Here is a 14,397-nt window from a genome sequence, read left to right on the forward strand (position 1 = left end):
ATACTCCTGTATTAGTAAAGTTTAAAATTGAGATAGGGCAAAAATAACTGATAATATGTAACACTTCATTCCTATGTTGGCTCAACTTTTCTCTTTAAAGATTTTTCTGATGATATTTTGAAAACTTTGAAATCTGGCCTTATTTTAAGACTCCAATTTCATTTAACCCTAAGTGCAAAAAAATATAGTTATTAAACAATTAAATTCATAAATGTCCCCCGCAAGGCCAGATGGCCATAGTTTCATTCTCTGTCTTTTCCTAGCTATATACTCTCAAGCCATATCCTAACCTTGTCCACAGCCTCAGTAACCCTTTGATGTCCCATCACTAGTCCTTACTTCTATGAATTACAGATCCCTCTGTATTGGTATACCTAATATTTTTCCTTGAATGCCTCAGAAGCACTTGGAATTTATCATGCCCAAGATTAAACTTCTTATCTGTGTTTACTTCACAATCTGGTCCTCTTATGATGCTCTTTCCTAGAAAAGGCACTATTTTCCCTCCATCCAGTTTTAAAGACAGATATGTAAGAGTCAACAAGTTTGGTATGTTGAGTTTTTTTCCTCATCCTTTTCCCCTCTCAATCTAACCCACAAAAATCTTACCTATTTTGCTTTTTCTATATTTTTTAAAGGAGGCTCTGGTGGCACATGTAATAATATATGGGGCAGTTAACCAAAAGATTAGCAGTTCAAATCTACTAGTTGCTTGGAAGTAAAAACATAGGTACTTTCCTGCCTTAAAGATTTATAGCCTCTGAAACCTGATGGAGGATCACTAGGAGTTGAAACCAATGTGGTATCTCTTAAGTCTTCTCTCTATTATAAATCAACACAGTTCAAATTGCAGTCATATCTCCCTTGAACTATAGCATATTCTTCCAACGGATCTCCCAGAATCTGTCCCTCTATAACTCATTCTTCAAATATTAATATGTTGCTCTTTCATTAAAACCCTTTAGAAAGTTTAAATTTAGGAATCAACACAACAATTCTTAATGTTATTTCCATCATCCTACATGGACTGGCTCTTGTCTACATCTCTAGGTTCATCTGGCCGATATGACCTTGATCAAATAGAAATTTTATACTATTTCCTGGTGGTACTTACTGCAGTGTGCAATTTTACATTTTTAAGTGTGGCTCCCTTTCTCCAAACTAAACTGAGTGTCTTTCCACAAAACCACACTGAAAACTTTATAGGCACAGGGACATTGTAGTCCTAGTATCCAGAAGCATTTGATATATGAATGCATTGAATTAATTTGTGAATGAATGCATGGCAAATGAAAGAATATGAAAGATAATAAATTAACTGCTTGTCTATACATGTGTTTTCCATTTTGTAGAACAGTGTAAATGCAAGTTTTCTTACCTGTCCTTATTTTGTTCTTGGACACAAGAGAATTATACTGATTATTTCATCAAGAAAACAAGTGTTCCTTGAATTGGGCTTTCACAGGCTAAGACCTTAAAGGTTAAGGGAAGTTTGGAAGTACACATCTGGGATGAGGTGGACACAATGGTCTATATTTTGATACATTTCATATTACATGCTGCTAAAAAAAAGTGGGGTGTGTTTTTTAAATCTTGAATTTGACTTTCCAACTTAAATTCTAGGAAATCCATAAAGACTGTGCATGTCTGCATACACAAATCACTGCAATTGAACTGATAACTAGTAAAAAAAAATATTGATTGATGGGTCTAGTCACTCTGGTTATACATTCAGATAGAAGCACAGATCTGTTTGTGTGTTGACTAATTTGATAAGCTTATTTTTTATTTGTTCAATAAATTATTACCATCTCAAATGTTTTAGAAATAGCAAGTACTCCTGATGGATCAAGGTTTACTCTAGTAGTCATGTAAGGTCACCTGAAACCACTGAGAAGCTGGGCCAAGGTTATTAGAGGAAACAGTTTATGGGTGAGCTTTGAGTTAGTTTCCCCTCACGTTTTGAAAGTCTTGGAATCAGGGATGGATTACTCAGTGAGCCAGAAACACATTGCCTTAATTGTGCTTACTTACTAATCTGTGGTGAACCTGTATTTTGTCAACAACATGGTAAAACCCAAGTGGAATTATTCACCAGTAAGTAAACACAACAGCAAGCACACACATATATCATGTACTGTTAAACTTCACGAACTAACTGCTTAATCTCATTAGAACCATTTAGATGCATGGAATGACAGAGGCCTCTAGATTTGCATTCCAGATGGGAGAGTGTGAGTGCAGTGCAAGATTCAGATATTTTTCAGATCCAAATCCTGCTTTATGTTCTTATGTGCCATCAAGTTGGGACCAATTCAGAGCTGAACTGCCAGCAGGTTTTCAGAGGCTGTAAATTACAGGAAGGAGATTGCCCTGCCCACACAGCAGCTGGTGAATTTGAACCACCTGACTTTGAGCTGGCAATGCAACTCCTTACTCCAAATGAACTTAGGCTTTATTGTTGTTATTAGATTCCATTGAGTTAAGTACAACTCATACTGACCCTGTAAATGACAGATCTGAACCCTGTCCTCTCTCTGAATGTGAAATAGCCCTTTGTGAGCAGTAGTGAAGTCCTTATGAATAATTCTCTGCATATTAGAAGAGTCAGAGGAAATCAGTGGAAAGTCAGGAGAAGTAGCCAAGTGTGCCTGACCTTCCAGCAAACCTCTAGCAAACTGCTGTGATAAGAGCTGCCTCGGTTCCCCGGCTCCAAAGAACACAGCAGTGCAGTGGAGGAAAGAAACTATTTTTCAGCATATTTCTAACATTCTCCCTGTTGTGAAGTAAATGAACCAAAAAAGTCATTTCAGTTATTTTCCAGCTCCAGCAGGAAACTTTGTTCTTCCTTTTTCAAATCCTGAGGGAGAAGTGGGAAGGGAAAGAAATTCTTCACCTCTGCATATACACAGGCAGTTTCTGTTCCACATATTCCTAAAGGCCTGACTTCCAATCCACAAATAGAAAAACCATACCTAAATGAATCTGCTCAAGAAAAATACATGATAAATTCAATGCATAGTCAGTTTGAAGGGCGACTAATGCTACATTTTTTTTCTTGGGGCTTTTCTGCTGAAAACCTCACCACAGAAGAATCGATGACAATTACAGAGTCTAAGAACTTTCAATCCTCCTCTCTCACTTTTCTCTAAGCTTCTCTCCAAACATATTGGGAAGATATTGCTCATGGGGCCACACATATCTCCATCTCTATAGAGTCTGGAAATGCCGAGGGAGAAATTCCTTGGCTCTGTTGTTAATAGGTGCCTGATTCATAGCAACCCTATGAACAACAGATCTGAACTTTCTCCTATCCTGCACTCACCTCATGATCTCTGTCATGCTCAAGCCCATTGTAATAGTTGCCTCATCTTTTGGTGTGTCAATCCATCTTGTGAATAGTCTTTCTTTTTCTTCACTGACCTCTAACCAGCTTTATATCCCTCTCCTGAAAATATGCCCATAGTAAGTGAGATACTGTTTCACCATCCTTGTTTTTAAGAGGTACTCTGGTTACACTTCCATCAAGATTTGTTCTTTTGACAGCCCATGGGATATTCAGTACTCTTCTCCAGCACCACAATTCAGACATCTATTCTTCTGTCTTACTCACTGTCCAACATTCAGATGCAAAGAAAGCAATTGAAGTCTTGGATCAGGCATAACTTCATCTTTATACTGACAACCTTGCTCTTTAATAGTTTGGAGAGATCCTTCCTCTGTCCCAGAAAACTGTGGATATTATATTTTATTACATATATAAAGAAATTTTACTGAGGTTAAGTTAAAATTCTGACTTTTCCAATCTGCCTGATGATGATAAGAGTTCAGTGCCTTGTAGACTTGATCTACTTGGTGTGATATAAATTGGAAAACACCATTATCCCTGGTAATTCTCCATAGATATGGTGCAGAGTTTTATTACCATTAACCATAATGTATCTCTCCTTTCAAAATCAGCACTTGCTTTAATCTGAATTGTTGCTGTCAAATGTATTCCCAGGAAGGCAAAGATACATATTTGCATGCTCCTCTGCAAAGATTTACATAGATTTACATATTGCTTTGCACCAATCTGTCGCCACATTTGAAAAGTTTAAATTCTAATCATGTAAAATAAAACTTCCTTATTCTCAGAAGAACAAGGCTTGTCACAGTTAGCTGTTTTACATAAAGGTGCTCTGACACATTTTCAAATATAAGTAAATATTTACTCCAAGTGAATTATAAAATCTAAAATACCTGTTACCTGAATTTAAAGAAGATTCCTCTAGTCCTCAGTCCAGGAGTTTTCTGCAAAAGGCCTAGATGTACTATTCAACATGGAAATGAAATATCAACTCATGTATTGAATGGTACTTTGAATGATATGGAAAGCTGTACAAATATAGCATAGTATCAAAATAAAAAGTAAATTGTATTATTAATGATGATAATAAATGGGGCGCTCTGGTGGCCTAGTGGCAAGAAGCTGTACTGCAATCCCAAAGGCACGCAGTTTGAGGCTACCAGCTGCTCTATAGGAGAAGGATGAGCATTCTCCTCCTGTACAATTAACTGCCTCTGAAAACCCCCCAGAGGATCAGCTATGGGTTGGTCTGACTTTACAGTACTCAGCAACCACCACCACAGTAACAAATCGAGGTATTTTTTTGGTTTTTTTTCAGCCCTTCCTTTATTGTTGGTTTTCATTCAATTATTCATATATATATTTTGTTTCATAATATTGATTACAGTAGAGTTTTAAAAAATGGAATAGATCGTGAATTTTTATGTCATTGCTTGTGCAGGGGCTAATCTCTGTATTGTCCCAATTTTAGTATACATACCACCAGAGCAAGTATTCTTTCTTCCTCTTAAAATCATGTAGGAATATTTTAAAATGCTTATTATAATTCTGGTTTTTTAATTAGAAGTCCACTTTTCCTTTTCAAGCCAAGAGTTGGTACAGACCAAACACCAGAATACCTTTAATCCAAAGATATGAGTGTGCATAAATGAAGTATGTAGTGTAAATAGAATATGATCCATGAAACGTATGATGACTATAATGTGAAATTGTGATTGTTTCTTAGATGATCCAGATGGCCTTCGCCAACTAGATGGCACTCCCCTAACTGCTGAAGACATTGTTCAAAAAATTGCTGCCAGAATTTATGAGGAAAATGACCGAGGAGTGTTTGACAAGATTGTTTCTAAACTGCTGAATCTTGGCCTAGTAAGTCATTTCTATAAGATTAAATGAAATCATTAGTACAGGTTAGAGTATATAAAAAAGCCAAACCACTTAATGCAAATATCCAAATATTTACAATGTACCTGCTTTGTACTTGGCATAGCAGGCTTCAGGGACAGGACAGGTTCCATTATTTCCCCTTGGAAGTTTATAATCCATCCCAAGAACTAGACCAGTACACACTATACACATGCTGTCTTAGAACCCTACGAGCAGTTCAGCATGTGAAAGGACAGGGTATATCCACCTGGACAGTAAAGAAAGACTTCAGAGGAGCAAGTATTTAAAATGTGTTCATTTCAATCAGCAAAAATAAAAGATGTGTGTGTGGTGAGGAGGAAATAATGAGAAGAGACATGTAATAAATTCTTGGGAAACTTCAAGCAATGCAATTTGACCCTATCTTAGCTTGGCCCACATTATGCTTGATGAAGTTAGAAGGTCAGCAAGAAGAGTGGAAGAGCCTCGACGAGATGAACTAACAGACTATGACCGGGCTAAAAATGACCACAGTAGAGATTGTGAGGATGGCACAGGATAGGCAGACTTTCATTCTGCTGTACACAGAGTCACTGTGAGCTGGAACAAATCTAGTTCAACAGCAGCTGACACCAGCAACCAGCTTGACCTGCCAGCAGGCAGGTTGCACTATCCTTGCTTCTAAGATTCACCCTGGTTGCACTCCCTCCAAGACACATTTGTTTGTCCCTCGACAGTCCGTGGGATACTCAGTACTCTTCTCCAACACCACATCTCAAAGGCATCGATTCTTCTTTGATCCTATTTGATGCATTTTCTAACTTTCAAATGCATAGGAAGCAATTGAAAATACCATGGCTTGGGTCAGGCACACCTTTGAGTTTAAACTGGCAAGCTTTAGGAGGATGATTTTGATTTTTAAAAGTTACCTGTTTCCTAAGGACAAATACTGCATAAGACTATTATTGTAAAAATGGAAGGATAACTAGTAAAACATGTACAGGAACCCAAGGTAGGAAAGGATGGGAGCAGAGGGGTGAGGATAGGTAGGGGCGAAACCACAGGGTTGCACAGTTTAATGGGCGGAGGGAAGGGGTGAAGGAAATAGAAAGGATCCCGGTGAAAAGACAGAGTAATGATGGGCAAGGTCCAGTGGTGATTAACTTTATAAAACATAATGAATGGGAATGACTGTATGAAATACAATATGAATGAAGAATAGTGTGAAACATAATTTTATACAAACTTTATAAACAAACCAATATAAAAAAAAGTAAAAAAAAAATCATCTGTGACCTGTAACTCTGCAAGGGGAAATTCTCCAGCTTCTAAGTAAACATTTCCTGAGCTCCAAACAGCACCTGTATTCTGAACCCAAAAACACTTTTCCCCAGAAGTTCTGCGTAGCCCCTGTAGCTACCAACATGAAGTAGAAGCAAAATGAGAGCTGTCCAGCAAAAGAGTTCAGAAGATCCTCTGCTTCTTTGAAAGGATGGGTTTGATTACAGTGTTCAGTCTAGATATTATGTTTTGGAGGATAGTTAGATATGTTTTGATTCTTCCTAACAGATCACAGAAAGCCAGGCACACACACTGGAAGATGAAGTAGCAGAAGCTTTACAAAAACTAATCTCAAAGGAAGCCAACCATTATGAGGAGTTGTCTAATAACCCCACAAGCAGAACTGAGAACCAGGCTGGAAAAATACCAGAAAAAGAGGTATTTGTATATAAATGTATGTCTGGGTTTTGAGTATGTGTACATGTGTGGAGGTATATGCTTATACTTTTATCTCTGTATAATGAATAGCTTATTTGGTGCTAAACAATATTTGGAGTATATAGCATTTTAACTCCATTTAAAATCTATATTCATGAAGTGCCAATAAGTTAACATATGTATAAGCATTGCCTGAAATACAGTAAGCCCTGATGGCATAGTAGGGTAAGTGTGGGGTTGCCAACTGAAAAGTCAGCAGTTCAAACCCACCAGTTACTGACAAGCTCAGGTTCACAGCCTCTGAAATCCAGTGGAAGATCTACATGAATCAGGATCTAGACATCAGTGGGTTTGTTTTGGTTTTATCTTAAGTATTTTGTTGTTGTTGTTTTTATGTGCTGAGTTGGAATTGACCATTGCTGACCCTCCAGCAAGTTTTCAGAGGCGGTTAATCACACACAGGAGGAGAAACCCCATTTTCTCCCACAGGGCTGCTGGTAGATGAAAACTCCATGCCTTCAGGATTGCAGCATAGCTTCTTAACACTATGCCACCCAAGCTCCCAGTGGTGCCTGTGACCGATAGAAAGCAATATCTTAAGTATGGGGCAGGGGACAATTGAATGAGCATATTGTCCTACTTTAGAAGGTGTTGTTAGGTGCCATGTCTCATAGTGACCCTGTGAATAACAGGTCGAAAACTTGGCTCACCTTATACCATTATGGTGCCCTTTTCCATGCTCAAGCCCATTGTTTCAGTCACTGTGTCATTGAGGTTCTTCTCTTTTGCTGATACTCTACTTTTCCCAGTATGATGTCTTTTTCCAAGGACTGGTGCCTCCTGACAAGATGCCCAACGTGTGTGAGACAAAGTTTCACCATCCTTGCCTCTAAGGAATGTGATGATCACGCTTCTTTCAAGATAGACTTTTGTTGTTGTTGCTGTTCATTTGGCAATCCTTCCGGGAGGGGTGGGAAGCAGAAACTGACATTCCCCATCCCCAAATGGCCTAATCTCCTTTTTCCCTTACTTCATATTTTCATCAGTTTCCCCCTTTTAAACAGTTTTTGGAGATCCATCTACTCAAAGAAAGCTTATCAAAGAGTGCTTAATTTTTACTCAAATTGAAACAGATATATCTACTTTATGATTCTTTACTCTATGTCTTCTTTATTCACCTCTCTAAAACGTTCATATGTTCGTATGTTCACTCAGTTAAATGCATCAGCTATCCTATGTTTTCAACAAGTGTTTCACTTAAACATAATTCTTGCCCTCTTGAAGCTTATCTTCTAGTAGAGGAAGTAGATAGTCTTCAGATAGTATTTTAATTACACCTGTATTAAGTTCTTAGAGGAAAGAAATGTGGTTCTGTGAGAGCTCATTTTAAAAAAATAAAACAAACAAAAACCCTTGTCCTGGATGTAGACTGGGAGAAGTGACTCGAGCTGGAGATTGAAGGCTGCATTGTCAATATGAGAGGAAGCATGTAGACAATGATTTATGGACTGTTAAAACAACTGAAATAGAGAAAAATGACTAGCATGAGAGATGAGGTTGAAGGGTGAACCTAGGCAAGGTCTCATGAGGCATATAAAGGGCTTCTGATCTTTATCATAAGTAATAGGAAGAACACTGAAATATTTTAAGAAAAAGAAATGACATCATCAGATTTTCAGAAGCTGGCTCTGGCTACAGTGAGGGAAATGCAGTGTGGGGAATGGATTGGAAGTGGTAACAAACCAGTAGGATGGTGAGAGGTGAATGTAACTTTGACCTGTGTGGAATAAAAGAAATTTGTCAAAATTTGAGATAAATTTCAAAAGTAGGACTACTGAGATGTTGATGGCATGTGGGGAAAGATGAGGTAAGAATGACTTAGATTTGTCTAATTCACTGAATTGCCGATGGAGCATTCACTAAGACAGTTAATACTAGAGGTCTGAGAGTTCACTCTTCTGTTAGTGTTAGACATTTTGTTAGGTTCTCCTGAACCTTGAGACCATCCTTCCTTGTAGATAATGTAAACTCCCTCTCCTTGTAAAACTGAGGTGGGTGAAGAGAAGTTTTATAAGGAGAGACTTATGAAAACTGATGATCCAACACCTGGTCCCTAAGTTCCTGTCTGCATATCTTTCCATATGACTATATGCCCACAAAGGGAGCTCTGGGTACATAGTACTAAGGACTTGCATGGCCAATTCAAAGATACATGGTTCTATTCCACCAGGAGCTCTGAGGGAGAAAGATGGGCGGTCAACTCCTGTGTGATTAACTGCCTATGAAAACTCACTGGTGGGTCAGCTATGAGTCTTCTGACTCAATGGTACTTAACAACAATATGTGTTCACATGTCTAGAAAACATTCTGAACCTGCAAAGCAGAGAGCGTTTTGGATATGTCACATTCAAGGGCACCACAAAAGAAAGAATCAAGTTGGAGTTTTGTTCATTCTAACAAAACCTTTTTTTTATTCCTCTCTCCCCACTGGAGACTCCACCAGTAACATTTCAAGATGGTTTTGCTAATGGAGAAAAGGATGAAACTGTATCCAACACCTTAACTTTGACAAATGGCTTAGAAAGGAGAACTAAAACCTATGGAGAAGAGAGCTTTGAGGAACTCCAGTATTTCCCCAACTTCTATGCATTACTGAAAAGTATTGATTCAGGTAATCACTGGGTTTCTGACCATGTGGAACAGAAACAGCTATTCCAGGAAACATGTGGGTGTGAGATTTTTATTTCCCCTTGTTTTCTGTTTCTAAATGCAGTCTTCATGACGTACATGGTAGGCTCAGGAAAATAGTTTGCATCAATTTTTTTTATTAAAAAAACAAAACAAAACAAATTGTACTTGTCATGGGAATATTTAGGAAAAGATAATCAGGAAAGGTGGGGTTTCTGGACAATAATGTACTTTTTAACTGAAGGTTCATTTATTTGGTCAACAGTTATTGAAACATGTAGTGTGTACAAGGTACTGGAGTGAACCCTGTAGAAAAATGGCACTGAATCAGGCAGTGCCCCTTCCCGCACTCAGTTCAACCTCAACCTCAAACCTCAACCTCAAAAATTGCTATTTTTTTAGAAGTCTTTATTCATTTTCCTCCCCTAATGGAATCTGTATGTGGAACATAAGATCTTCTTTGAGATGATTCAGGATGTCCTTTGTAGACATTTTCAACTGATGTTTTCAAATGAGGGAAAGGACTTTTATCTAAACATCTGAAGCCCAAACTATACTTGGGAAAGGATACGATTTCTTAAAAATAAAGTCCTTAATGGGGCTTGCCTTTTTTCTTTTGTGTGCACTATGAACTTCAGTTCATGTATATTTTGGGCTGACCTGAGGGAGGATAATTAAAGGCAGTGTTCCTATACTGTCTGAATGGTTTTTCCTCTCCTTGGTCAAGATTCTGTCCTGAACTGAATTTTCCTATGTTACTGTAATTGTCAAATATTTGCTCATAAAGGTTTCTTAGAGTGAGCATTCTGGAAAATACCCCTTGTCCTTCAGTCCCAGACATTGGCCAGATGGCACCAGCTCCTCTGCTGGTGTCTACTGGGTTTGTGCACCTAAAGCTCCATTCTGAGCCATCTTGCCCTATTAGCTGGCAGGTGGCCCGCTCAGAATCTGTCATCCTGGTGAGTCACTTTTTGTCCATGAAGGACATCAGTGTAATACCAAGTATTGATATAGATGTGACCTTGGGCAAATTATGTCCTGACTGAAGTGATTATTTACCAAATCTTTTCCAACATCCCTTGCCTCACTTTCCACACTCTCAACCTTGAGTTGTTTTTCTTAAAATTCTGCTTACTGTATTTTCTTGATTTTGTTTTTATCATCCTATTTCCTTCATATCATTCCTTATTGTATTTCTTTTTCTAGATTTTCAGTTTGAATACTGATTGCTGAAGTCTTTAGCAACAGCCATTCTACTCAAGGGTATTGAGAAGGAGCTGAAACAATTGATATTATACCACATAGAAACTAAAAATACCGTCTCTGTCACTGATAAAAGTAGTATTGTAGTTTTGTGTAAGAGCCAGAAATGGACTTCCTTACTCTCTGCCCCTCAGTCTAGATCTTAGAACAGCCAATCCCAGATAGAGTTTAAGACTGCAAATCAGGTGCATTTGCTCGGCCCCTGCCTTACATTGTTCCAGGGGATCAGTGAGAACAAAGATTCTAAATCAGCCCTGAAATGCAACTAGAAGTAATTACCTTTTACATTTGTGAAGGTGATAAAAAAATATGAGGAAAATATCTCTCCATGAGAATGAGATAAAATATGAGCCATTTACAATCAACTGCCAAAAGAACAAGCAGATATGTCTTGTAGAAGGTACAATCAGAGCGCTGCTACGTGGAGGCAAGGACAGCAAAACTTTGTCTCGCATACTTTGGGCATGCTGTTAGAGGAGGCTGTTCCTTGGAATGGGCCATCATGGTTGGAAAGGTGGCAGGTCAGTGGAGGAAGGGGAAGACCCTCAAGTGAAATGGATTGATACAGTGACTGCAGCAAAGGGCTCACTTACGTCAGGGATGATAAGGATGGTGGAGAATAGGACAGTTTTCAGATCCATTCATAAAATAGCACATAACAACACAGAGAAAAAGAGTTGAGTACAAGAATAAGGAAGAGAATCTTATTTTTATTTACTTCTGACTATTAGAATAGTCTTACTAAATGCATCTATTCTTTAAATAGACTTTACAGCAGTATGTTATAAGGAGCTCCAAGTGGCATAATGTATTCTATCCTGAGTTGCTCTCTATAAGGTGGTTGTTGTTGTTATGTGCCGTCGAGTCGCTTGCGACTCATAGTGACCCTATGTACAACTGCCCTAAACTCTGCTCTGTCCTGTGCCAATTGCACTGTCTCTGACATTCCCATCCCAATTATCCCAGTCACTGAATCAATCCACCTCATAGAGGGCCTTCCCCTCCTGCGCTCTCCCTCTACCCTCCCAAGCATGATGTCCTTCTCCAAGGACTGGCCTCTCCTCACAACATGTCCAAAGTATGCTGATGGAGCCTCAGAATCCTTGCCTCTAAGGAGCCACCTGGTTTAACCCTTTCCAGGATGAATCTGTTTTTTCCCCTAGCAGTCCATGGTATTCTCAATACTCTTCTCCAGCACCACAGCTCAAAGGCATCAATTCTCCTTCTATCCTCCTTGGTCATTGTCCAACTCTCTGATGCATAACAAGTGATTGGGAAGACCATGGCCTGTATCAGATGCACCTTAGTCTCCAGAGAGACACCATTGCTCTTCAGTACTCTGGAGAGGTCCCTAACAGCAGACTTCCCCATGGCTAGTGGTTCAAATTTAACAAATGCTCTCTTGCAAAAATTTATGATATTAGAAGCTCAATGGAGAATCATGATGACTGGGCAAAAAATCAAACTTACAGTAAAAAAAAAAGACATTAATTCTTACTTTTAAATACTAAGCATCATTAATGAATATATCCTATATAGCTATTCTCTACACTTCAGATCTATCTGAAGCATATCATTGGTTTCAAAATTGGAGCATTTACCTTATCTTCAAGTGCCTAACAGCTTAAGTAGAGAAAAGTGAGCCACAAATCTTCTCTTTTTTCTTCATACTATCTTAGGTTACAGAAGTATCTATTATTCTATTCAATTAATCAAATTAGATTAAGTAAATCTTTGGAAGAAGTTATAGTTGTTTTTTGAGGGATTACTTGGTATGTTAGACATTGACGAGCATTCTCTAACAACTCTAAGATATTTCTATAAACTAAATCTATATGGTTTTAGCTATAAATATAATGAGAAAGAATTCAATGGGATACTAAGTAAATTGAGATTGAAAGATGAAGCTGTATTCTACTAGGTTTTATATCATGTTATTCTTTTATATAGAAAAAGAGGCAAAGGAGAAAGAAACACTAATTACTATCATGAAAACACTGATTGACTTTGTGAAGATGATGGTAAAATATGGCACAATATCTCCAGAAGAAGGCGTTTCCTACCTTGGTGAGAGTTCTGTCTGATTTATCCTTACTGTATTGTTTTTCTTGTTCAAAGTAAGTTAGAAATGTGATAATAATTACCTTGCTAATTTGATAATTTATACCAAAATAGTCTGAATTATATGAGTAACCAGATCTCCCATCCTTGCAGAATAGTAATCCTAGTGGAAAGAAAACCTCTTCCTCCCAATAGGCCTCTCATTGCCCTGCTGTCAGTCACATGCTTAGCCTTGAACCTATCACCAGGGAGATAGATAACCTTGGTTAGGTAGGTCTATGTTATGAAGTCAAGTGTGCTGAGAATTGGAGAGGATGGGGTTCCCTGAAGGAAAATCAAGGTGCAGTTACCAAAAGATATTGAGTAAGTTAAAAACCACAGATTCAATACAGATTCCATCCCGGGATTTGTTCCAGCTGTGACAAGGGACTTATACAACTGAGTAGGAGTTAGAACTTGAGAATTTAAAATTGTATGACTGTCAAGATTCTGATTCCTAGAAATAAAATCAAGATCTAGTCATCTTATCTTGCTAGCAGTATTATTATTATGGAAGGCTATTGTGATATTTCTAGCAAGATTTGCATATTTTTATTACAAATGTGTTTGCTATCACCTTTCAGCAGAAAAATTAATTTCTTTTCATCTTCCCTCTAGAAAACTTGGATGAAATGATTGCTTTTCAGACCAAGAACAAGCTAGAAAAAAATGCTACTGACAACAAAAACAAACTTTTACCAGGTATAATTTAACTTTTTTTTTTCTGAACCATAGTTCTTTTGAGTACAAACTAATTTTGTTAGTAAAAGCTAACTTTGTCAATAAATGTAGACAAAGAGTTACAGATTTTAAAAAATTCTTAAAAATATGCAATCCAACCCTAGGATTCAATGAGTGAAAAATATCTCTGGCTATTTTGTGGCCAATTAGGGTATAGAAATCTGATCCCAAGAAGTATTGTAAAATAACGTAGGTCTGTAATGAAGGTTAGTTGGGGAGGTAGCTAGTGAAAAAAGGAAGGCACTACAGCACAAAATTGAGCAATTCATCCTGGAATTTTTTTCTGGGTATTTTGCTAGGATTCAGTTCCAGCTCAACAACAGCACGTAACAGCAACGGGAAGCTCCAGGGAACACCAGTGGCCCAGTTCGTAGGGAGTTGCTAAAGGTGGCCAGTTCATATCCACCAGCAGATCTGCAGGAGACAGATGAGCAATCTCCTCCCAAGCAATTTATAATTCTGGAAGCCCACGGGAGAGTCAGCTATGGTTTGATGGCAATGAGTGTGAGAGGGCACTCGGGTGGGGTAGTCTGTAGAGAATTTTGTGTCGCTAATTCAGTTTGCTTGGCTCCACGGTCAACACTCTTGGCACCAGCAGCCAGGAAATTAAAAAACGTATTGTGATGGGAAAGTCTGCTGTTAGGGACCTCTCTAAAGTACTCAAGAGCAAT

General features: G+C 38.2%; 1 protein-coding gene across 1 annotated transcript in view; it reads left to right on the plus strand.

The window, feature by feature from the left end:
• The window catches only part of SCG3 (secretogranin III), a 42,184-nt gene that overhangs the window by 1,714 nt on the left and 26,073 nt on the right, over positions 1–14,397 (plus strand). The window contains exons 5-9 of the mRNA XM_006895320.1: positions 5,076–5,218; positions 6,785–6,934; positions 9,428–9,605; positions 12,836–12,952; positions 13,604–13,687. Of these exons, the coding sequence (XP_006895382.1) occupies positions 5,076–5,218; positions 6,785–6,934; positions 9,428–9,605; positions 12,836–12,952; positions 13,604–13,687 (672 nt within the window). The remainder of the gene's footprint in view (positions 1–5,075; positions 5,219–6,784; positions 6,935–9,427; positions 9,606–12,835; positions 12,953–13,603; positions 13,688–14,397) is intronic.

Source organism: Elephantulus edwardii, unplaced genomic scaffold (assembly GCF_000299155.1).
Source record: "Elephantulus edwardii isolate Elephantulus edwardi_28Jun2011 unplaced genomic scaffold, EleEdw1.0 scaffold00164, whole genome shotgun sequence".
Lineage (NCBI taxonomy): Eukaryota > Metazoa > Chordata > Mammalia > Macroscelidea > Macroscelididae > Elephantulus > Elephantulus edwardii.